We start from the raw sequence: 22,803 nt of genomic DNA, 5'->3' as shown, positions 1-22,803 counted from the left end.
AGGAAGGGCTTTTATGAGAGGTCCTTGAGAATGCTTCAAGTTAGGGCTTTGTTTCTTGTGGGAATATGAGGGAATGTGGAAAAACCTCCATTTGTTTAGTGAGGAAACATGATCTTCATGCTCTTCTCTAGGGTGAGTCAAGTGATAGTGACTGAAATTAGGTTATGACTGGGCTATAAATGTGTGTCTGTGCAGAAATTGCATAGTTAACTGGGGCCCTAGCTCAGTGGATTCAGTGCGTTTTGCGATTCAATTTTAAACTCCAGGCATATCTCACAGAAACCCTGTCATGAAGCTGGTAACTGTGTTTCTGCTGGTGACCATCAGCATTTGCAGTTACTCTGGTAAGTGGCCTGAACACACGTCTCTACTTTCCTATTAATACCAATGTAATCAGTAAGCCTTGGCTCCCAGGGGAGTATGGTGGAGGGAATTTTAGAATCACAGAATGGAAAGGTCGGAAGGGATTTCATGTGCAGCAATCCCCCACCCCCACCCCAGCCTACAAAGCTCTAACCCCATAGAAGCACTATCCTTAGTGAATCCTACCTAAGAAGTTAGCCAACTCAACACTAATTGTCAACATTCTTGAACGTTTTCCTTTTCTTTCTTAATCTTGAGTCAAAATCTCACTTTGTAACTTCTTTCTTTTGAAACTATGTGGAATCATTCTTCCTATCCTCTGTAATCAGTTGCCAGGTTGTTTCTCCTGAGACATAGCTACATTTATCATTCACACAATCAATGGATAGTTGCTGAATAACTACACCTGTTGGGCACTTGGATAAGTAGTAGAAGATTTAGATATGAATCAGACACAGAGATGGTTTACAAGGGGCATGTAGTCTGACAGAGGAGATAAGACTTGTTCACACAGAAGGCACTACAATGCGAGACTAATGCACGGAGATGTATATAGCCAGCGCTCTGTGGGAGAACTGGGGGGCCTACAGTTCAATTTCTAGGTGAGGCATAGAAGTTGGATTCTTGGAGGAGATTGGGAACTGCTCTGGTTTTTTTTTGAAGGGAGTCATTTTAACCTTGGGAAAATACATTTGGATGCATCTGCAAAATGCACTGTGATAGCCACTGTACATTCAAATAACAGAAAGCCTTGAAGGTCTTCCCCTGTAAGTATATAAGTCTATACAGAGAAGATAGTCACCAAAGCCTTTAAAATAAGTAGGGAGATTAATCATGAGAAAATTGGTGCTGCTCACACCCTCACTGGCAACTTTAGTTTGTGCTTTTTACTGAAATTTTGGACTAATTTGTAACTTCACCGGTTTTGGCTATTTTGTTATATTTAGTAACTAGCGTCAAATATCTACATATGGGGGGTGGAAACAGAAAGCTGGGTGAAAGGAAATAAATATCCCTCTTATGGGAGAGAATTTTGGAGGGACAATAGGTGGTAGAAGAGAAAGAAAAGATAGGTGCACAGGCTTCACTTGTACAATTTGAATGGGGAAATGGAAAGGATTCCAAAGGAAAATGAACTATGGCAGGGTCCTACTAGGAAGATGTGTGTTCTTTTTTTTTTTTTTCTTAAAGATTTTGTTTATTTATTTGAGAGAGGAGCAGAGAGAGTGGGAGAGAGAGAGCACAAGCAGTGTGAGGGGAAGAGGGAGAAGCAGACTCCTGACTGAGCAGGGAGCCTGACATGGAGCTTAATCCCCAGACTCCGGGATAATGACCCAGGCAGAAGGCAGACACTTAACGCACTGAGCCAACCAGGCATCCTGGAAGATGTGCGTTCTTATGTGTGTGCTTATGAATGTGTGTGTTTACATATCTGCACATGTGTTTTGTTAAAATGTATACTGTATGTATTTTTCTCATTCTCTACACTCTACCTCCTATTCATTTTCTATGTGAAAATTATTTTTCTAAAGACAAAGATACAAAATTCAGTTGTTCCATAGAAAAGCCTTGATACCTCCCCATTGCCCACAGGGAAAAAAGTTTCAAATACATTAATATAACATTCCAAGCTCTGAAAATCTGACCTCACCTGGGTTTTGCTGCCTTACCTCCTTTCCCCACCTCAGCATACCTCACTGCATTTCTGCACGCCATCTGCTCTGGAAGGCTCTCCAGGCAGTGTGCATACTTTCATCCTCACATTTCAGTCCCCTTGTTAATTTTGTTACTTTATACAGTGCACCTCCCCTCCCCTCCCCTTTACCTTGTGACCCTTGATTCTGCTTCAAGACACGGCTCTAGCAACATCTTTCTGTGAAGATTGCTCCAACACTCTACCACATTAGAACTGGTCATCTCTTCTCTTAGGTTTCCATGGAGCTTTATCCATGATGTGAGCATAGCACACGTCACATTGTGGCATATACAGATCTTTATTGTCCACTAGACTGTGTAAGTTCTCTGAATGGAATATCTTTGTCTTACTCATCTATGTATCTGCACTAGCCACTACAGAGCTGGGGTTCAGTTATGTTTCTAGCATTCAGTTGAATTGATTAGGAGCAGTTTCCTGGGCTGTATTTGGTTGGGTTCATGCATGTCCCCAAGTGAAGATTCTTTATGGAATCTACTCTTTGGCCTCAAAGCCATGGACTGTGGAGATAGCCACATGCAAAGTACATTCCTGTTCAGTGAACCACCAATATCTACTGAGTGCTTCCTACATGCCAGGGTCTATTCTAGGCATGAGGTGTAGGAGTGAATAAAACATAAACTTCTTGTTCTCATGGAGCCTGTGTACTAGTGAGAGGTTGAAGGCAAGAAATAAATAAATGAGATTTACTGTTTTAAGTAATAGTAAGAAAAAATAAAGGAAGTTAAAGGATAATGGATGATGCTACTTTAGATACCTTTCTGAGGAGGTAACATTTGAGGAGAGACATGTAGCTAACTGGAGAAAGAAAGTCCTAAGGAGACAGAACAGCAGATGCAAAGGCCCTGAGGCAGAAGTTCTCATCAATCAAGTGACATTTCATCGAATCAAGTGACATTTCATTGAATCAAGTGAGACTGAAACAGAGCTGTTTATGGATACAGTGGAAAGTAGGACAGTCATAGACAGGAGTCAGATGTGCTTATTTCACTCAGTTTCCCTTTTGCTCTGCAGCTACTGCCTTCTTCGTCAACAGTTTGCCAGATGCTGTCAACAAAGTCTTACCTTTACCTGTGGACAACATTCTTCCTTTTATGGATCCATTAAAGCTTCTTCTGAAAACTCTGGGCATTTCTGTTGAGCACCTTGTGGAAGGGCTAAGAAAGTGTGTGAATGAGCTGGGACCAGAGGCCTCTGAGGCAGTGAAGAAACTGCTGGTAACTATAGGTTGTGGGCTTATTTGTCAATGGGCAGAGCTTAGCCACCTAAATATCTGCCCTTCCCCCACCCCTCCCCGCTTTCCCCCTCACCCTGTTCTCGCTTGTGGACATGTATTTCCTTGGATGTACTCGTACAAAGCTTGCATGTCGAGGAATCTCAAGGAAGGTGCAACATCTACACTTCTAGAAGGGATTTTTTAATGAAAGAGACCTATGTTCTGATTATCACTTTGCATTTCTCAGCTTGGTGATTCTAGTTGGGATTTAACCACTCTGGGCCTCCATTTCCACATCAGTAAAATGCTGGCTAAATAGGTTGGTGACTATTTTTGGAAACATGCTAAGCACATGTAAGCCACATTATTTTTATTCTTATCCTTCTGCCTTTCAGGAGGCGCTGTCGCATTTGGTGTGATGTCAGCACAAAACAGCCGCAGAGGGGAAGGGGAATGGTGTTCTGCAGGGCTAGAATTCCTTCCATCCTAAGATGTAGTGACCCCTGAAAAGAATGAATAAAGCAATGAATAGATTTTGTTTTGTCCTGTGTTTATTTCTGGATGTTCTGCTCAGAAGGGCCCAGAAGATAATTTTCCCCTTGGGTCATAAACTCCAGAGAGCCTCTTGTTATCAAGAGAACACACATTTTCCTCCCTCTCTGCTTGATTCTAAGTTAAACATCATCATTTTCTTCAACTGCTCTTTGACAGTATTTCTGTGCCTCTCAAGCTCCTATTCCCTCACTTCTAAAGAATTTTTTAAAATATAAAAATGAAAATATTTGTAAATCCTGTATCCAGTAAGGGGTTAATATCCAAAATGTATAAGGAACTCATATAGCTCAATAGCAAAAACCAAAACAAGGTGAAACAAGTAATCTAATTTAAAAATGGGCAAAAGAACCTGAGTAGATATTTTTCCAAAGCAAATACACAGATGTCAAACAGGTATGTGGAAAAGTACACAGCATCACTATTCATTAAGGAAATGTAAATCAAAATCACAATATCACCTCACACGTGTTAGAAAGGCTATTATCAAAAAATAAGAAAAAACAAGTGCTGACAAGAACATGGAGAAAAGGTAACGCTTGTGCCCTGTTGGTGGGATGGAAACTGGTGCAGCCACTCTGGAAAACAGTATGCAGATTCCTCGAAAAATGAAAAATAGAAATACCATATGATCTAGCAATCTCACTTTGGGGTATATATCCCAAGGAAATGAAATCACTATCTTGAAAAGATATGTATACCCCCATGTTCACTGCAACATTGTAAAAGCCTGGGCATGGAAACAATTTAAGTGTCTATTCATGAATTAATGGATAGAGAAATATAATACATACACACACACACACACACACACATACACACACATAGAGAGACACATACACAGTGGAATATTATTCAGCCTAAAAGGAGAAAATCCTGCCATTTACAACGGTATGGATGAATCTTGAGAGCATTATGCTAAGTGAGATAAGTCAGGCAGAGAAAGTATTTGTCTCATTTATATGTGGAATCCAAAAAAAGTGGAACTCAGAGAAACAGAGTAGTTTGATGGTTGCCATGGGCAGAAGGTGGTGGGGGAAATAAGTGAAGTTGTCAAAATATACAAATTTGCAGTTATTAGAACAATACTTTCTGGGCATGATAAGGAGCAGTATGGTGACTATAGTTAACAATACTGTATCATGGGCTTGTAAGTTGCTAAGAGAGTATATCTAAAATTTTTACTCCAAAAAAATAAATATGTGAGTGATAGATGTGTTAACTAACCTAATTATAATCATTTTGTACTATACATGTATATCAAATGATCACGTTTATACCTTAAACCTACTTACATTATATGTCAGTTTTATCTCAGTAAAAAAAAGAAGAAATTGGAACAATCTCTGGAAAATGCAAAAGGTGGTTTGTCTGAATACATTGTAGGGAGTAAGATGTATTTTCAGTATTTTGTAAGTGTTCACTATTAAAGTTATTTGTATTATTAAAGGTTCTTTGTGTTGCATGTAGACATATTCTGGCTATTAAAATAGGAAGCAGTACAAAAAAAAAAAAGATTTGTTGAAACACTGCTGTTGCTTTCAGAGTGCTTAGGAAAGGCTAGATGCTGGCCAGCTGTTGAGAACCCACTAGCAGAAATACAGAGATCCTTTATTCTAGGGCACTGCCATAATTATCATCATGCTCCATGATTTCAGTCTGTTCCTACTGGCCACATAAATAATTCTGGGAGAATCTTTCTGGCTCAGGTGGGTCAGGTTATACAGGAGTTTGATCCTCTCTGACCAAGTTGGCAAGTACGGTAACAATGGCCACCGGGCCCCGCCTCTGTGTAATGGATCCTTTTCCAGACTCTCCCATTCCTGACACTCTCCTATTCTATAAGAATGATGAAGACTCTCTGGAACAGTAATAAGTTTGTTTCTTTGAAACATGGTTGGTTTTTAATTTACCTAGCCCAGGAGAGTGGGCTCAGATGTATTTGAAAGACTTTCCAAAAAGAATGTATGAAGCTTTTAACTGTGAAACTTCATACATTTTTATGGGTGAAGGATTTGTTCTTTGGAGTCAGGTTCAAATTCCCTTTCTTTCTTTTCCTAGTTCTTTGACTTTGGACATGTTACTTTATCTGGGCTGTAGCTTCCTTATTTTGAACCATTCTTTGGATGGCTAATAATAACTTCTGTATATTTTATATTTGTTGGCCTTAAATATGCCCAGGAAAGTTACTACTACTACCAATAAAAATCTCCTCAGTTACCTAGGATATGTGACCCCTAAGGAGACATATTTATTCTGACTTCTAGAGGCAAGAATGCAAAGTCAGGATGTTTAAAGTAAGTTGTGTTTGGTTGAGCCAGGTCCTGAATTCTGAGAACTTGCTTGGAGCTGCTTTTGGGGCCTCTGTTCTGGAGGACTTATGAAGCAGAACTGGAAAAGCAGGATTGGCTGCCCTTGGGTTATTCTGGAGCCTTGCGGGTGTGTCCTTAGAAACACAAGCCAGATAGAGGGAAACAATTACCAACTAGAGAAGGTTTAAGGATTTAAGAAAAATACAAAGAATTTTTAATCTTTAACATTTTAATGCCTTTGCACTTTAAAATGTGAGATGATTTATAATGAAATCAACTATAATAATATTGGATGATATGAGCAACAACAACAAAAATGAACATGCAAGGTGTATGTGGCAAGAATCAGTGACAAGGATGAGGGAAGGAGGCGCATAGGTTAAACTCAGGGATAAAATGAGTCATCAGTTTTACTCTGAGTTTCTGTAGACAGGAAAAAAGAAGAACAGACCATGCTTCATAAATCTTAAAATGAGAAAAGAAGAAGGAGTTTTTAGGGAAGGCAAGTTTTTTCTTTCTCTAAATTCAGCAAGAAACTTCTCCCATAAGGTATCATGGAGTGGATAGTGAGTAATGTCATGCCCAACTGCAGTTTTGCTCATCAGCAACATGAGGATTTCCTGTTAAATATGTTTATCCCCACCCCCCACAACACCCCAGAATGTGTTTATTCCCAGGTTCCTCTCTTGGAATTTCTGACTCAGCAACTCTATAAGCATGTCATCTAGTGGGTCCATAGTATATTTTTTCTTAATTGAAAATATGTAATGAGAAATTAAGAATTCGTGAAGTGCTTTCCCAATTTTTACTTCTTTGATCAAAATTTTTTTAATACAAGAAAAGAAATTCATACTTTAAGAGGTCTAGTGACTTAAGACACTAGGGGATTTGAATCCCTGTGATGTGTTTCAAGTGATGCTGGACAATAGGAAAAAAGATTTTAAGTCTGTTAATATAAGGTAATTGTACTACTGTGATTGAGCAGAGGTTGGGAGGGTCTCAGATTAATTAAGTGTCCAGCTGTTGGATCAGTTGCTTTTGAGACCTTACCCCTCTCTAAGTCATCTGAGAATGTGTGCTGAAGTTCACCTTCTTTGTAAAACCCTTTTAGTTCCCACCCTTTCCTGCAGACATGTCTCTTAACTCCTTTCTCCAAGGCATGTCCAAGGCACTTCCATACATAACTCTATCATTTCCCTACACAGTCCTGGGGTACACTGCTAAGTGACAGCCTAGACTATCACCTTCTCAGTGGCTGGACATCATTATTTATCTTGAGAATACTGGCAGAATCTGACCCATAGTAGGTATAGAGTAAATAAGCACTAAATGGATATGTTAGAAAGGGGCATATGTTATAGGAGAAAGATGGGATATCTAGATATCTGTTTATCTGTCTGTCTTAATTTAGGAAATACTGAGAACTTTGGCCACATTTTATGTACTGAAGAAATAGGCACTGCGGTGAGTCATTTAATTCTAAGGTGGTGACTTGCTTTTGATTTGATGCAGCAATCATCATACATGTGCAGCCTTTAAAGCTACTTATTAAATGCACAGTCACCAGGGTTTAAAGAGATAACTCCTGATCAAACCATTCAAAATTTAATCTTTGCCTTAGAGGCTTCCTTCTCTCTAACCCAGTTTTTTTTAATATCCCTAAATTAAGCCATTCCTTCCTGTCAATAAGAGCATCTACAATTGGTTCATGAATCTATTCAAAACTTTTTTTAGATGTAGTTAAAAAAAAAAAGAATTCTGGCATTAAGATCTTGAACAAAGAAGTTCCCAAGAGTTTTAACATTAATAAGGAGTAAAGTGAACCTCCACAAGGTCACATAACCAAAAGCAGACAAGTTAGAATTTGAACTTCTTTCTTCTCTATGTCTTTTGGTCTTTCTACCCCTTCATGACACTTCTCTGTTGGACCACCTCGCACACTGATTTGTTAGTGTAGCACTCTAAAGACTCAGGGTGTGGGTACCAATGGGTGGAGGCATGTACCAGTAGCCTGAATGAACCAGCTAAGGGTTGGGACACTGGCAACAAGAGGTAAGCTGTTCTCTGAAAAGATGGAAATGGAAAATGGAAACATAAGTGAATACTTCTAGAAGCTTAGCTGGCTTTGGGGTGAGAATCAGATGTGTATGGGTTGGGCATTTCTTGATTTCAAAGCCCAAAACTGATTTCTGTCCTTAGAAGCTTATGGAAAAGAGTGGGCTAAGTTCCTGGGTAATATGATAGTAACTTGCTAAGCTTACATTAATAACACCCAGGGTATAAAGTGAAGACCACAGGGAAAAGAAGCCTTCCTAGGTCAGATATGAAATAGAAGTTAGGAAAGGCCATGCTTCCTGAGATGCATATAAGGTAACTGAATTAACCAAAGGGGTAGTGTTTTGTTTCCTTGGGCATCTGGAAGGCATGTGTAAGATCACATAGCTTACTCACTTTTTTCAACTGCCTCCTTCTACACTGTTCTTTGTTCTCCACTAGCACTGCTGCTAAGGGATAGAATGCACACCCTGGGATCAGGCTGCCTAAGTTCAAATCCTTTCCTCTTCTCTGACTAACTTGGACACGTTAGTAACTTGGTCACATTCCTAATTTATATGATTAAAAAAAAAAGAATATCCTTTTTTCATAGTGGTGTTAGAATGAAATCAGATACTATGTATATAGCATTTAGCTTAATGCTTAAAACAGAGTATGTACTCAGTTTATGCTAGCTGCTGATAAAATAATTACATTCACAGCTATATCATTTCTGTTTTTATATTTCAATATCCATTCTCAGGAGAGACTAGAATAAGGAAATAGTGGCTGTTTCTGAGCACTCAAACTATATTGTTTGTAATTGTGCTTTATTTGTGGTTTTGCTTTCCACAGTTCCAGTTACCCATAGTCAACTGAGGTCTGGAAGCAGATGATCCTTTTCCTGACATAATGTTAGAGCATCAGTAATAGCCTGATGCTGTGTCACAGTGACTATGTCATTCAAGTCGCTTCATCTCATCATGGAGACATTTTATAGTCTCACATCATCATAAGAAGAGGAAAGGTGAGTACAGTACAATAAGATATTCTGAGAGAGACCACATTTTACATAGCTTTTATTACAGCATATTATTAAAATTCTTTTATTTTATTATTAGTTATCATTGTTAATCTCTAATTGTTCCTAATTAGTAAACTAAACTTTATTATAGGTATGTATATATAGGAAAAAGCATGATATATATGGGATTCGTACTGTTCACGGTGTCAGGCATCCACTGGCCTCTTGGAATATATCCCTCACAGATAAGGGGGGACTACTATAAATCCAACTATGTGGGTTTAGAGAGTTTGTTAGTATTTTCTCCTGGAATTAGGTTCAACAAATCTCAGTCTTCTCATGAGTAACTGCACAATTACATGGGCCCTTCTACTCTAGTGCACACAGTCCCCTCATGTCATATGTGCCAGGCACACAAAGCAAGGGAGCAGAGTTGTGGTAGGGCCAGGCACTCTAACTCCCAGTGCTTAAGTGTTTCACCCCCCAGTTGTGCCTCCTCTCTTCAGATAATCTGATTAGGTCAGGGACTTTACGATGATTTAAAAAAAAAATGTATTTAAAATTAAGTTTAAGTAACTACAGTAGAAACAACAACAAAAAAATACACCTTTTCTGCTTATAGGTAGGCAGAGGGGTGCCCAAATTAATTAAATAAAATAAGACCCCCTTTTTTGTTCAGTATGCTATTATTTTAGTTGTAAATTATAAGTTAAAATCACCTGGGAAAGTCACTTTGCTGAATGTTCTCCTCGTTTATCATCAAATTCCATAAATCCTCTTGAAAAGAAAAAAAGAGAAAAAAATGAATTATGACTGAGTTTGAATAAGAATGTTAGAATCATCATTAGGATGTCTTAAGTTGTTTGAGCCACAATTTTCTTCTGCAGATTTTCCTATGTCATAAATAAATAAGATTTAAGACTTCCACAACAATTTGTAGTTGCAAGCTATTTATGCACAATTATCTCTTTTGAATATGCCAACAAATCTATTCATTAGGTGTCCATTCATACACAAACTGTATAAGACAGATATTTTGGTATATTCTTTTTAATAATATATCCCCAGTACCTGGCAAATAGTATAAATTAATATAAGTTTGAATTAAATCAATAATAAATGAATGAATAATTTTTTTTCTTTTTATGTATGAAGAAACTTTTAAAGCTCAAAGAGATTAAACAACCTGTCTAAATCACATAGCAAAGTCTAAAACTGAGAGCTCTAGAGTCAGGAGTTAATACTAGAAGCACTAAACTGTTCAAGGAAAGGGGTACACAGTAGCTACAGGAAAGGTAAAATGATTAAAAATGTGGCCTGTGAGAAGTTTATAGTCTAGTGCAGAAAATAAACACAATCAGATACAAGTAATTTAAGATAGTGAACAAGTAAATTAAAACAATGAGGGGGAAAGAAAATCGATGTGAAGGTTATTCCAAAGTATTATGAAATCCAGAGTATGAATACCTGCGTTTTGTAATCATAGGGGTCTGTGATGTCTTCACAGAGTTTATCTTTGAATTGGACTTTAGAAAATGATTAAACTTGCTAGGTGGACAAATCTACCTAGCAAGGCCTTGGGGGCAGAGAGAAGAGCCATGTGCAAAGATGTTGGGCATTATACAAACATGACCAGTTCTGAAACAAATCATTTGTTATTGGGGGCATCAGGTGTTTGACGTTAGGAGTGAGATACACGATTGAAAGATACATACGCGTCAGGAAAGAACATTTAACATCAGCCAAATGCATTTGTTCTGATTTTGTAGGCTATGGAAATTCACAAAAGGGTTTCAAGCATGACAGTAACACAACCCAACTTGTGTTTTTGTTATATAACTCTGAGAGTAAGGGGATAGTTTGAAGGGAGGCAGACAGAAACAGTGAACTAATCATAAATCTAATAAAAAGAGCTCAGGAAAGAAGTAACGAAGGACTCTACTAGGCCAACTAGCCAGTGGAGTTGAGGAAAAGCAATGATACAGGAAAAAAATTAGAGGTAGAATATTCTTCAATTCGAGGATGGTGGTAACGAGCAGGAAAGATCCGAGAAGACCCTGAGGGTTTTGGATTCTGGGTGGGTGGGGATGTGATTCCTGAAATAAGGAACATGGGAGGAGGAACAGGTTTGTGGGATGTTGGGTTTGGGTTTAGACCAGTTAAATTTCAGTTATTGGTGGAAAACCTAGGTGAAATTTTCTAGCAAGCAATTAATCATTTCAGTCTGAAGCTCAATAAAAAGAACACAATATACATCTGATTCTGGAAGTCACTGGATCATAAGTCAAATAAAAAGAAGAAGAAAGAATGGCTAGATGTAGGGAAAGAGCCAGGAAAATGTCATGTCCTGGAAATTCAGCAGGTGAGGGGAAATTCACAAGGATTGGAGCCTTCTTGAGGGGTCAAAGAGATTAAGAATATGTATATTTTTCCAAACAATGGTGACCAGAATCCAGTTCACACAGCTCTAAAGTAATTCAGAATGGAGGAAGTGAGCTCTTCTATTCAGTGTCCTGAAAGTACATATCTAGCATTTATTATGTGCCTGACATAGTACTTAGTCATCAGATATATTGGAGTAAATAAACAAAATTCTCATCTTTATGAAGTTCCCTCATTCCTGTCATTCTCTCTAATCAAAGTTCATTTCATCTTTTAAGGCCCAGATTGCATCTCACCCTTGCTATAAATACTCCCCTAAGCATCCTGGTGTCAGTCACAGCTCCATTCTCCAGAAATCACCTGTGTTGTTTTACTGACATTTATCTTAGCATATTAGTCATCACGGCATTTGGTATGTCATCTTACCATAAGGACTGCAAATCTTTGAGAAGGTTTTACATTTTAGATTTTTCCTTCACAATTTCTGTCCCAACTTTGGTATATACTAATGTACTTAGAAACACTTCTTGATGGTCTTCTCCCATTCCCCATCCCCATTATATTTATGGTCTTCCCTTGGACAGAGAAAGGACAGCTAGATTTTTCCCTTGAGCAAGGACTGCTGTGTCTTGCAACAAATATCCCTCAGGTTTTATCAGTCATATTGCAGTAATGGGTTTTAGATTTGATCTTTAAGATATCTTTCTTTAATTAATCAATTCAACAATTATTTGCTGAGTGTCTCATTCAGTCTATAAGGTACATGTTAGAGCGATGAGCTAGATAGCTCTGGTCTCTGATATAGCTACGTGACTACAAATAAATAAAAATATTATAATGACACTATGACAAGGTAAAGTAAGAGAGAAGAACAAGGGAATGAAAGAAGGTAGTGTAAGAGTGGTTATAGAACTGTTTTCTGAGGAGGTGACTTTTAAATGAGCTGCAAGATAAAGCACTAGCCGCGAAAGAAGGAAGGAGCATTTTAGGAAATGAAAGCAAGAGAGCCTTTGATGGTTATAAGTTCCAGAAACAGAAAGAACATCGTTTACTTGGGAAAAAATGAGGAAAAGTGGAAATGGTTGAAGTCAAGGTGCCATTCCTGAACCCAGAGCTGACAGCAATTGTCTTGTATTTCAGATAATGAGTTTTCAGGGTTAACAGAGGTGAGGGAAAGGGGCTATTTTATGTCTGGAGAATTCCCCAAGGAAGGAATAAAAATAAATATTATTGCTTCAACTCCTTGCATTGCTATTGTCGTGCTTTGTAACAGTATGTATTCAACTGGAGTGTAATGTGTACTTTGTACATAATGGGTGTTACTCTTGCTTCCTTGTCAGTTTCCTCCTTGTTTACATTATCACTGAAACTCAACAGTTTCAAAAGCCAACCACAATAGGAAAAATAACAATACAAAAATAAACATTTGTGAGTTTCAATAATTTGTGCATGTGGATGGTATGCAGAATCCTGCCCATCATGTGATAATATATTGATTTAAGCAAATCAGAGATTACAACATGGCCCCTGATTACTTCTCTGTAGAAGTGTTTCTTAATCTGTTATTGGTCATAGACCCCATTGAGAATCAAAAAAAAGTCAGAAACATCCCCCCCCCCAAATGCTAAGATGCACATTTACATGAAATGAATAAAAAGTTAAAGGATATGTGGACCTTTAAGTCAAGGCCATATAGTGTAGAGCATCTAATCAAGGGCTATCAAAATTGTTGGTATATCAGAATCACCAGCAATCTTGTTAAGAAGCACACCCTTAGCTTTGTCCTAGGAAGACGCAAGATGGGATGAAGGAAACTTCATTTTGTATAAATTATCCAGGAATTCTAGACCACGCTCCGTCAAACTGGGCTTTGGGGTCTATGAAGGAGAGAATTAGAGACAGGGGCTCAGTGAAGTGGGATTGAAAGCACCCGGAAATTCAGAACAAATTGGATCCTGGAGAGCTGAAAGTAGGAATTACTGTAGGTTGAGTAAGAACAGGGTGAAGTAAAGTTGAAAATCTGAGCTAGGTAGATCGGAGTAAGATGTGTTATGTGTTGGATACAGTGGCTTGGAAGCATGTAAAGAACTCTGGGAAGGTTCTTGGTATATGCTCAGCCACCATGGCAGTTCCTCATGACAAACACTCATATGAGAGGTTTTCTAGATTGTCTCTGAAGAAATAATCAGCTACTCTCTTTGCTAACCCTCTTGAGTTTCTCAAACTAGGAAATAAAGGCAGGACTCATCACACCTCTCATTAGTGAACATATCACTACCCACCACCTTCACCAAAGAATTACAGTGCCTGTATTGGATGGGTCCTTTATTCTTTTAACTATCCAGATGAGGAAACTGAGGCATTCAGAGAGGAGGGCCTTGTTCAAGGTCACCCAGTCAAGTAGCACATGTGGGAAGACCAGAACCTGGCCTTCTGTTCTCTGGTCTGGTGCTCTTCCTCCTTTCTCCTTAGTCCTGAGATAAAAAAATACTTTATGGAACCACTTGTTGGCAATGTGCACACTCCAAAAGAGTTTAGGAAAATTCTGTCAGATGCAAATATAGCTTAAGGTAGGACAGTACTTTTCAACTCAAATAATATATTGTCATGCACAGTTGTGTTTCTCATTCATTTTAATACAATGTGGTTATTACCAACAGCAAACTGGACAAAAACAAGGTTTATCTCAGGGCTTACGTGCTCCTGGTCATGGAGCGGAGGATGAATTCCACTGCATTCTCAATGATCTCTGTGCCCAAGAGGTTTAGGAATTTGGGGAATTCTGTCTCTGGGTTTTTGTCCGAGCCATCTGGCTTGTCATCTGGTTTGTCATCTGAAAAACAGAACAGAATCTCAGGTGATTCTCAGCAATAAGAAAGGGAAGACTCTTTTCTTTGAAGGGAGCTCCTGGACCACTTTGTATCTCCTCTCACTAATTATACAGCCTGGTACAGTTATATTTATAGAACATTTAGTGCCTTCCTGGACAAAGCCTTCACATGCATCATCTCACTTATTCCTAAAAGCAACATATATCAATACTTAGGTAGACATGGATTTCCTTTCTGGATAGAGAAAATTGAAGCTCACAGAAGTTAAGTAACTTGTCCAGAGTAAAGCAGCTAGTAAATGCCAGTACCAGGATTGAAATATAGAATGTCCTCCCCCTTTTTAAAAAGATTTATTTATTGATTTTAGAGAGAGACAGGGTGTGCAAGTGAGTTGAGGGAGGGGGCGGAAGGAGAGAGAGTCTTTAGCAGACTCTGTACTGAGGAGCCAGATTCCATGAGCCTGAGATCATGACTTGAGCCAAAAATTAAGAATCAGACATTTAATGGACTGAGCCAGCCAGGTACCCCCAGAATGCCCATTTTAATGTCATTTTCTCCATGCAATCCCTGGCCTGTGGTAATGATAATAATGATGACATAATAGTGGGTAGCCTTTGTTAAGGATAGACCTATGACAGATGATCCACATGCATTATCACATCATTTTATTCTCACAGCAGCACTATGAAGTAGGCAAAACTATTATCTCAAGCTAAAGGTCAAGAAGGTAAAGTTGAGAGAACTTTAGGAGCTAATTCAAAGCACAGAGTTAGTGAGTGGCCAAAATAGAGTTCAGTCCCATGTCCTCCTGGCATTAAAATCTGGATCCAAAAGCACTCTCTGCTGAACTGCTTAGCCTTGTTCCCACCTTCCACCCCCATGGAAATCCTTTATTTCTTTATATTCTCTAAATTTTTCTACAACAAACATAGATTACTTATAAAATACAAATATCATCATCAGCAACAAAAATGAGCTGTAGTGGCCTTTGACAGAAAAAGTTATGCTCTAACCACAAGTGTGTCATAAGATTGAAAGTAGTATAATAAGGATGAGGACAAGGGGAAATTCTATTACTTGTACCTCATTTGATATTTCTGTAAATAATGACTTTACAAATACCAGGTGATTTTACCCTTGTCCCTTTTTATGGGGTATATAGTTCTTACCGCACTGAACTAAGAAACTGAAAAGATCAAGTGACTTGCAGGAGAGCTCACAAATAGCAAGAGGATGGAATTCTAAATTTAGTCTTCTTACTCTTAACTTTTAGTCAAATACCCTTTGGAATGAGGACTAAGGATCCAGGGAGTGAGGCTGGGACGTGCAAGATCCCTTGTGGGGGGTGGTGGGGGTTGGCTTTCCTTTGTAGCCTAAATTGTTCAAGAGAGTAAAAGTAAGGGAGGGGGGGCGCCTGGCTCAGTGGGTTAAAGCCTTTGCCTTCGGCTCAGGTCATGATCCTGGGGTCTTGGGATCAAGCCCCACATCCAGCTCTTTGCTTGGTGGGAAGCCTGCTTCCCCCCACCTCTCTGCCTGCCTCTCTGCTTGCTTGTGATCTCTGTCTGTCAAATAAATAAATAAAATCTTTAAAAAAAAGAAAAAGTAAGGGAGGAGTGTCAGCAGTTTCATGTGGCCTCCTCCCTGGACTCTGGTGCCTGGATAAAGTGGGACCTTTATCTTCGGTTTTACTGTAGCCTCACAAGTAGTGTCACAGATTTAGTAAATAAAAATATAGGATACCCAAGTAAAATTAAATGTTGGATAAACAGCAAATAATTTTTTTGGTGTAAAAATGACCATGCAATATTTAGGTCATATTTAAACTAAGAAATTACTCGTTGTTCATCTGAAATTAAAATTTAACTAGGTATCCTGTATTTCATTTGGTAACCCCACCGTAAGTTTTGAGTCAAAAAGTCCCAACATCTAGACCCTGTTTCCCATGACTCTGAATGAGGGAGGTGTAACTAGCTTTTTGTGTGATGACTGTCAAAAATTGCATTAGAAGCCTTGCATCTATATTATATCCTAAAATAGAAACCCTTAGTCAAAAAAAAAAGTGGCTTTCAATTCTGCAAGCATTTGTGGTTTACTATGCCACAACATAAGATTTGGTAGGAGCACCAGTCTAGGACCTTAACCAAAATCAGTGTACTAATCACCAAGTATTTGTTCCTTTAGCTGTTAGTGTTTGCATTCAGCAAGTGTTTTTTGAGCCTACCATTATGTACATAGCATATGCTAAGAGTTAGGGTATGAACAAACATATATAGACATGATCCTTTCGTGGAGTGCAGGTCACCACAGTGACCAGAATTGCTGTGTTTTCATCAAGGGAAGAAGGAAGGAGAATGGAAATTTGTGATGTGCCTGTTGAGCAGGTACTGGGACACTTTTTACATGACATGCTTTTATCTTTATTTAGTTCAGTGAAGATACTGTGGTTTTATAGGAGAGAAAACATGTGTTCGGAGAAATTAAATGACTCACGTAAAATCACACCTCTAGAATCTGGCTGAGCCAAGGTTTGAGCCTAAATTGCATTATCTACATGATATGATACTATCTTCAAGCAGTTTTCCCCTGAAGACATTTACCAGGTACAAAACAGCAATTTCTTGCATGAAAAGTGGGTCCTTTTTCCTATGTTGCTCTACGCATACTTGCGTTGGCACATTAATTTTACTGACCTTTAATTTTAATATGATACTAAATGCTAGCTTTTCATTATACAAAGAGCCCTTGTTTGGAGTATGTGTGAGGATTGGATCTTTGGCTCCAGCCCTTGGACTGCAGCTATATTAAGAGGTTTTAGAATATGGAGGACCATGTGTTTTGGAATCCTATATACCTGAGTTTGGTTCCTGTCTTCAGCAAAAAATCTGCCACATAACCTTGCACACAATGCTTAACCACTCTGTCTTAGTTACTCCATTGTATTATTGTCAGGATTGAGAGATATTTTATATATATTTCATATATATCATATATGTGTTTCAATATAAATGCATATATATGTATATACCCATATCTATATATCCATATCATACACACACATACACACACACATACGTGTGTTCATCTGAAACGTGTGTGTGTGTGTGTGTGTGTGTGTGTATACCACTTATCACAGTACCAGGTCAAAGTAAACCCACAATAAATGCTTGCTGCATTACTCTGGATATGTATCCATAATAATGAAGATACACACACACACACATGCACACACACACACAATATATTCATAGTAATAGTAGCAAAACAATTTATAGTAGCTTTTTTCTCTAATGCTTTAAGAGATTGTAAAACTTTAAAAATGTGATTAAAATATTAAGGCATTTGAAAATGTTGAAAAACAGAAAAAGAAATATAAATAATAAAAATTAAGAAGTCTGACATACTAGAAACAAATTATCAAAGCCAATAGTTGAATACTTCTTCTTTTCAAATATACTGTGGACTAGCCTGTATTTACATTAAGTACTTGGTTGAGTTTTTCAGTTAATGTTATCATAAAGTTCAGAAAAAAATACATTACTGCTGATATTTGTATAGTGTTTATAGTTTACAAAGTGATTACAAAGGCATATTCATTTGACCTGGTGAAGTTGATTGTTACCACATTTTATAGATGAAGAAACTTGAGGTTCGAAGCAGTGAACTGATTTAACCAGTTTCAGAGTTCATGAGAGACAGAGCTTTGGCCTGGTTCTTAGCATATAAATCTCATCTTTCACTTTACTGTGGTGGTGACTCTCGAGGAGCTGATGGACACAGTAGTGTCTGAGGCCATCTCTGTAGCAGTTCTGTTAGGATATCTGCCTATATGTTCTGCTGGTGGACAGTGGGTGGCTGATGGTGTTGAGTTCTGCCAAGTTAGAGTTAGAACATTTCAAAAGGCTCTGGTACTAAATTATTTCCACTGGCTGTGTTTTCTGACCTATCCTTCTGAATAAAGACAAGTCAAGAGCTCTCCATCTTCTGCAGGCCAAAAATAAATTAATTAGGGAGACTCTTAAAGGTTCCTTGTGGTCCCGTATTTGCTTGGGACAGACACGAAAGAAGTAGGTGCTTAATCATAATGGTCAGACTCAAGGGATCTGGGGTCTCGGTCCCAGGTATGCCTCTTCTACCTGTGTCTTTGCCCAAGTGACTTTCCTTCTGCAAGCTTTGTTTGTTAACCTGCTGAGAGGGAAATGGATAAAAGTTTGAATGTTTACTTAAAAGGATTATTATAAGAATCAAGTGAGATAATACATGATAACAATAACAGTTAATATTTATTGGTGCTTATTAAGGATCAGACTTTTGTCTCTTATTCAGTTTATTCCATTTTTGTGTTAACTTTATGAGAAAGTTAGCTGTTGATATTCCCTTTAACATGTGAGACCCAGAGAGGTGAAATAACATGCCTGAAGTCCCATTCCTGATCAGTGGGCAGCCAGGCCTAGGAGTCTTATTCCAGGGTATATATCCTTTACCTTTGAATATTATTAGTTAGAATGATTATAAAAAAAAAATCCCCCATCAAGAAATCTGTAATATAATAGTTTCACTGTCTTGCATCAATATATAAAAAAAAAGATCATCCCAAACTTCATACATTCACTGAGGATAGAGGGTGCAACTGAAGCACATTAGACTAAAAGTCCTTTTATTTTTGTTGGATCTGCCTCTTGGCCCTTAGTCCAGTGCTCTTTCTGCACTGCCCAAAGCCCCCTTCCTTTCTTTCCCCTTTATGTTCTGGATCAGCGCCACCACCTCCCTCCACTCCTGGCTGACTACCACACATTGCATGAGCTGCATTGAGGAGCACTTACCGGCCTGGCAAGTCAGGATGAGGGCAAGTAGTCCCAGGACAATTGTCAGCTGCAGCGCAGAGACAGCCATGCCTGCAGCACTGGGCATCAATGCGGATCACCTGTTTGGATGCACCCAGAGTCTTGCCCCATTTATAAGGCATTTATAGGTGACATCATCTGCAATGGAATTAGGTTGTTGCACAAGATATCTGCAGTTTGCGCTTGGATTTCTACTAATAAAGCCTGCCCTATTTTTTAAACCAAAAGTTTTTCATATAGTGAAAGAAAAACCCTGTCATGACGTATTTCTAATGTGTATTTTATAAACAGCACTGGAGTATCTCTTTTACAGGTAGTTCCAATGCTTGCATTGATGATTCGTTGGATATAAGGCAGAATTACCATGCAGGGCCAAGGAGCAGGTGATAAATCAGATTGGTGAGGTGTGCCTCCTCCCCTCCCTGTGTACTCTGCTTGTTTTTCCATGCTCTGAAGTCATTACTTGTCCCCACATGGCCATGCCCAGTCACACCCTCATGCCCTTAGCTCATGCTCTTTATTTTTCCCAGGATACTCTCCACATCATCTCCCCTTAGAACCTTCCTCTTATTCCTCAGGTTCAGGTTCAAATGCCCCCTTCCCTGTGAAACCTTCATGATGATGATTCCACCCCACTCCAAACAATTGCTCTGTTGTCTGCCTTCTGGAACCCTGCCATATTGTTTGAGAACAAAGTTCTTGAAGAGGTCTTTTCTCCTTTAGCTCATGGATCTGTTAAGGGCAGAGTGTTTTGTTTACTACTGAATCTTCAAGGAGCTTAGTATGGCTCTCCTAACTGTTCTCAGCTTTGACTTCCTATTCTTGGGAATCTTGTCCTGGTTCTTCCTGGAAGAGGTAGATGCTCTGCTATGTGCCTGATAAGTGTGTGTTTAAATATCTCCACTAACACACTGTAGGTACCTTAAGGACAAGACTGTCTTTTTCAGAGTTGAATACATGTTACTCAAGGCATGTAGCAAACATTAAAAAAAGAAAAGAAAAATAAATTTTTATAGTCATTAAAAAGGAATATTGGGGTTGAGATGCTGCTATGTATCTCATGGGTAAAATATATTTCTTCTTGAATACAGACACTTAAGGGGATAAATTTTAGTTCAAGTCTATATGGTATTGGTTATCCTGATAACTGCTATAAATTTAGTTAATTGGGATAAGGCTTTAGTTCCTAAACTTATAGATTGGCCAAACATACACACTGTGAGTATCAGAGGGCCCTGTTGTATTAATTGAGGTATGGAAACAGGAGACTTGTCTGGTGTCACGGAGCCAGGACATGGCTCTCTAACTCAGGTTAGTACTTCTAGATACGAAGCTGCACTTGAAAGCCATCAAGCACCTCTGCTTGGACCCTTCCAGGTCTTCTCTCCAACTCCAACCTATTTTCTTCTTCTTCTTCTCCTCCTCCTCCTTCCCCTCCCACACCCCTCTCCCTCCTCTTCCTATTCTTTCTTCGTCGTCATAGTCGTCTTCATCGTTGTCTTCCTTTTCTTCGTCTCCTTCTTTGTCTCCTTCTCCTCCTCCTCCTCCTTGTTTTAAGAGAAAGTTGGGAAAAGGTTGAGAGAAGCAGAGGGAAAAAGAGAATCTTAAGTAGTCTCCATGTCCAGCACAGAGCCTGGTGTGGGGCTCAGTCTCAGAACCCTGAGATCATGACCTGAGCCAAAATCAAGAATCAGATACTTAACCAACTAAGCTGCCCAGGTGCCCCCACACCAATCTATCTTTTTAAGAAGACCCTGGTCCTGTTACTCCTATACAAAGGGTTGTGATCTGGAGATAGTTGTCCATAGTAGGAAGCTTTCAATGAATTAGATTGATACCATCAGGGTCACTGTTTGGGAGAGCACTGTGCTTGTCCGTTGATCTTAGTGGAAAATAACAGTCAAGTTTCCTCTTTTAGCCATGCCATGGTCCCTGATTTGCATGGGAAAGGCCAACAGTACCTTCTACTTTGCTTGAGCTTTGAGCCTTCAGGGGACTCTAATTCACCATAAGAAGGCTGTTCAGGCTAGCAAAGACTCTAATATTGCAGCTTGGGGGAGAGGCCCCTTGGCTTCTCAAAGATACCAGTTAAATGGGGCATGCAGACAAATTCCTGAATCTGCTTTCATTGGTCTGGTATCATGGAAGTAACACCACATTGAGGGGTCAGGATAGCTGGATTCTCTTCCTGTCAGTAGCACTGACTCATTGTACGACCCTGATTAAATACTCTCTAGCCCTGATGCTCAGTTTTCTGTGTTTACTTTATTTTTATCTGTTCTTTTCTGTTGGTTTATTCCTTTTAGCTTCAGATTTCAGTTAAAAATTCCTCTTTTCGGGGCACCTGGGTGGCTCAGTGGGTTAAAGCCTCTGCCTTCAGCTCAGGTCATGATCCCAGGGTCCTGGGATCAAGCCCCGCATCGGGCTCTCTGCTTGGCGGGGAGCCTGCTTCCCACTCTCTCTCTGCCTGCTGCTCTGCCTAGTTGTGATCTCTGTCTGTCAAATAAATAAATAAAATCTAAAAAAAAAATGCCTCTTTTCGGAGGAAAACTATGATTCTCTAATGTAACTCAGATCCCTTTATTATTATCTTTTGTATACTCTGTAGTCTTCCTTCTTAGCATTTAAATACTAATTTTTGTTTCATTATTCAACATCTTTCTTCCAGAGATGTTAAAATCCAGGATGGAAGGATTCTGGTCTTTGTTGTTTGCTGAGATAACTCTGGTTTCCAAAATAGTGCATGTAGAAGATACAGAAAAAATACATACCAAATAAATGAATAATTTTGAGGAAAGAAGTGTGGACTTGTGTGATAGTTCTATCAGTTAATACCTGTGATGCTGCCAGATGACTGATGCCACACTTGGGTTCCTCATCTGTAAAACTGGGCTATATTATAATTTCCTGCCTATTTGTCTACAGTATTTAAGGATATAAGAGAGAACAGATAGAATAACTGATAAGCTGTAAAGAATATTTATTTGTTTTTCCAGTTTTATTGAGAGATACTTGACATACATCACTATATCAGTTCAAGGCATAAAGCATGATGTTTTGATTTACATATATTGTAAAACGATTACTGTAATAGGTTTAGTTGACCTAAATCTTCTCAAATAGATACAATGTAAAGAATGGAAAAAGGATAAACATTTTCTCCGTGTGATACTCTTAGGATTTTTCTCTTAACAACTTTCCTATGAATCATATAAAGGGTGGTTAGAGTCTTATACTCTAGTAGCTCATAAATAGGAGTTTGTACCTTTTGACCGCCTTCTTCCAATTTCCCCTTTCCTCACCCTCTGCCTCTGGTAACTGTTAAGTCTGACCTCATTTCCTATGAGTTTGGTTTTTCATTGTTCTTTTTTAAAATTCCACATGTAAGTGAGATCAAGTGAGATTATCTTCCTGACTTATTTGACTTAGCATAATGCCTTCAATGTTCATCCATGTTGTTACAACTGGTCGGGTTTCCTTGTTCTTTTTTATGGCTTAATAATATTCCACCGTGTGTGTGTGTGTGTGTGTGTG

The 22,803-nt window shown here is 38.8% G+C and overlaps 2 protein-coding genes across 2 annotated transcripts; one reads left to right on the top strand and one right to left on the bottom strand.

The window, feature by feature from the left end:
- The first annotated feature begins 205 nt into the window (after positions 1-205).
- On the top strand, positions 206-3,827 carry SCGB3A2 (secretoglobin family 3A member 2). Its single transcript, XM_032850609.1, has 3 exons — positions 206-344; positions 3,092-3,294; positions 3,689-3,827. Exons 1-3 carry the CDS (start codon positions 290-292, stop codon positions 3,710-3,712), a joined length of 282 nt encoding a protein of 93 aa, XP_032706500.1. The 5' UTR covers positions 206-289; the 3' UTR covers positions 3,713-3,827.
- Positions 3,828-6,067: 2,240 nt separating this feature from the next.
- CUNH5orf46 (chromosome unknown C5orf46 homolog) lies at positions 6,068-19,336 on the bottom strand. Its single transcript, XM_032850616.1, has 4 exons — positions 19,249-19,336; positions 14,295-14,430; positions 9,935-9,992; positions 6,068-6,291 (listed from the first exon to the last, which is right to left on the bottom strand). The coding sequence occupies exons 1-3, from the start codon at positions 19,334-19,336 to the stop codon at positions 9,944-9,946; spliced, it is 273 nt and encodes a 90-aa protein (XP_032706507.1). The 3' UTR covers positions 6,068-6,291; positions 9,935-9,943.
- Between the last annotated feature and the right edge of the window lie 3,467 nt (positions 19,337-22,803).

This window comes from Lontra canadensis, unplaced genomic scaffold (genome assembly GCF_010015895.1).
Source record: "Lontra canadensis isolate GAN:19392208 unplaced genomic scaffold, GSC_riverotter_1.0 scaffold4, whole genome shotgun sequence".
Lineage (NCBI taxonomy): Eukaryota > Metazoa > Chordata > Mammalia > Carnivora > Mustelidae > Lontra > Lontra canadensis.
Note: the sequence above shows the minus strand (reverse complement) of the source record. Positions and strands in the feature narration are given on the sequence as shown.

Coding starts and splice junctions, on each gene's coding strand:
- SCGB3A2 (XM_032850609.1), top strand. CDS start 290: ATGAAGCTGGTAACTGTGTTTCTGCTGGTGACCATCAGCATTTGCAGT. Junction 345..3,091: donor CAGCATTTGCAGTTACTCTG/GTAAGTGGCCTG, acceptor TTTGCTCTGCAG/CTACTGCCTTCTTCGTCAAC. Junction 3,295..3,688: donor AGGCAGTGAAGAAACTGCTG/GTAACTATAGGT, acceptor TCTGCCTTTCAG/GAGGCGCTGTCGCATTTGGT.
- CUNH5orf46 (XM_032850616.1), bottom strand. CDS start 19,336: ATGCCCAGTGCTGCAGGCATGGCTGTCTCTGCGCTGCAGCTGACAATT. Junction 14,431..19,248: donor CATCCTGACTTGCCAGGCCG/GTAAGTGCTCCT, acceptor TCTGTTTTTCAG/ATGACAAACCAGATGACAAG. Junction 9,993..14,294: donor CGCTCCATGACCAGGAGCAC/GTAAGCCCTGAG, acceptor TTTCTTTTCAAG/AGGATTTATGGAATTTGATG.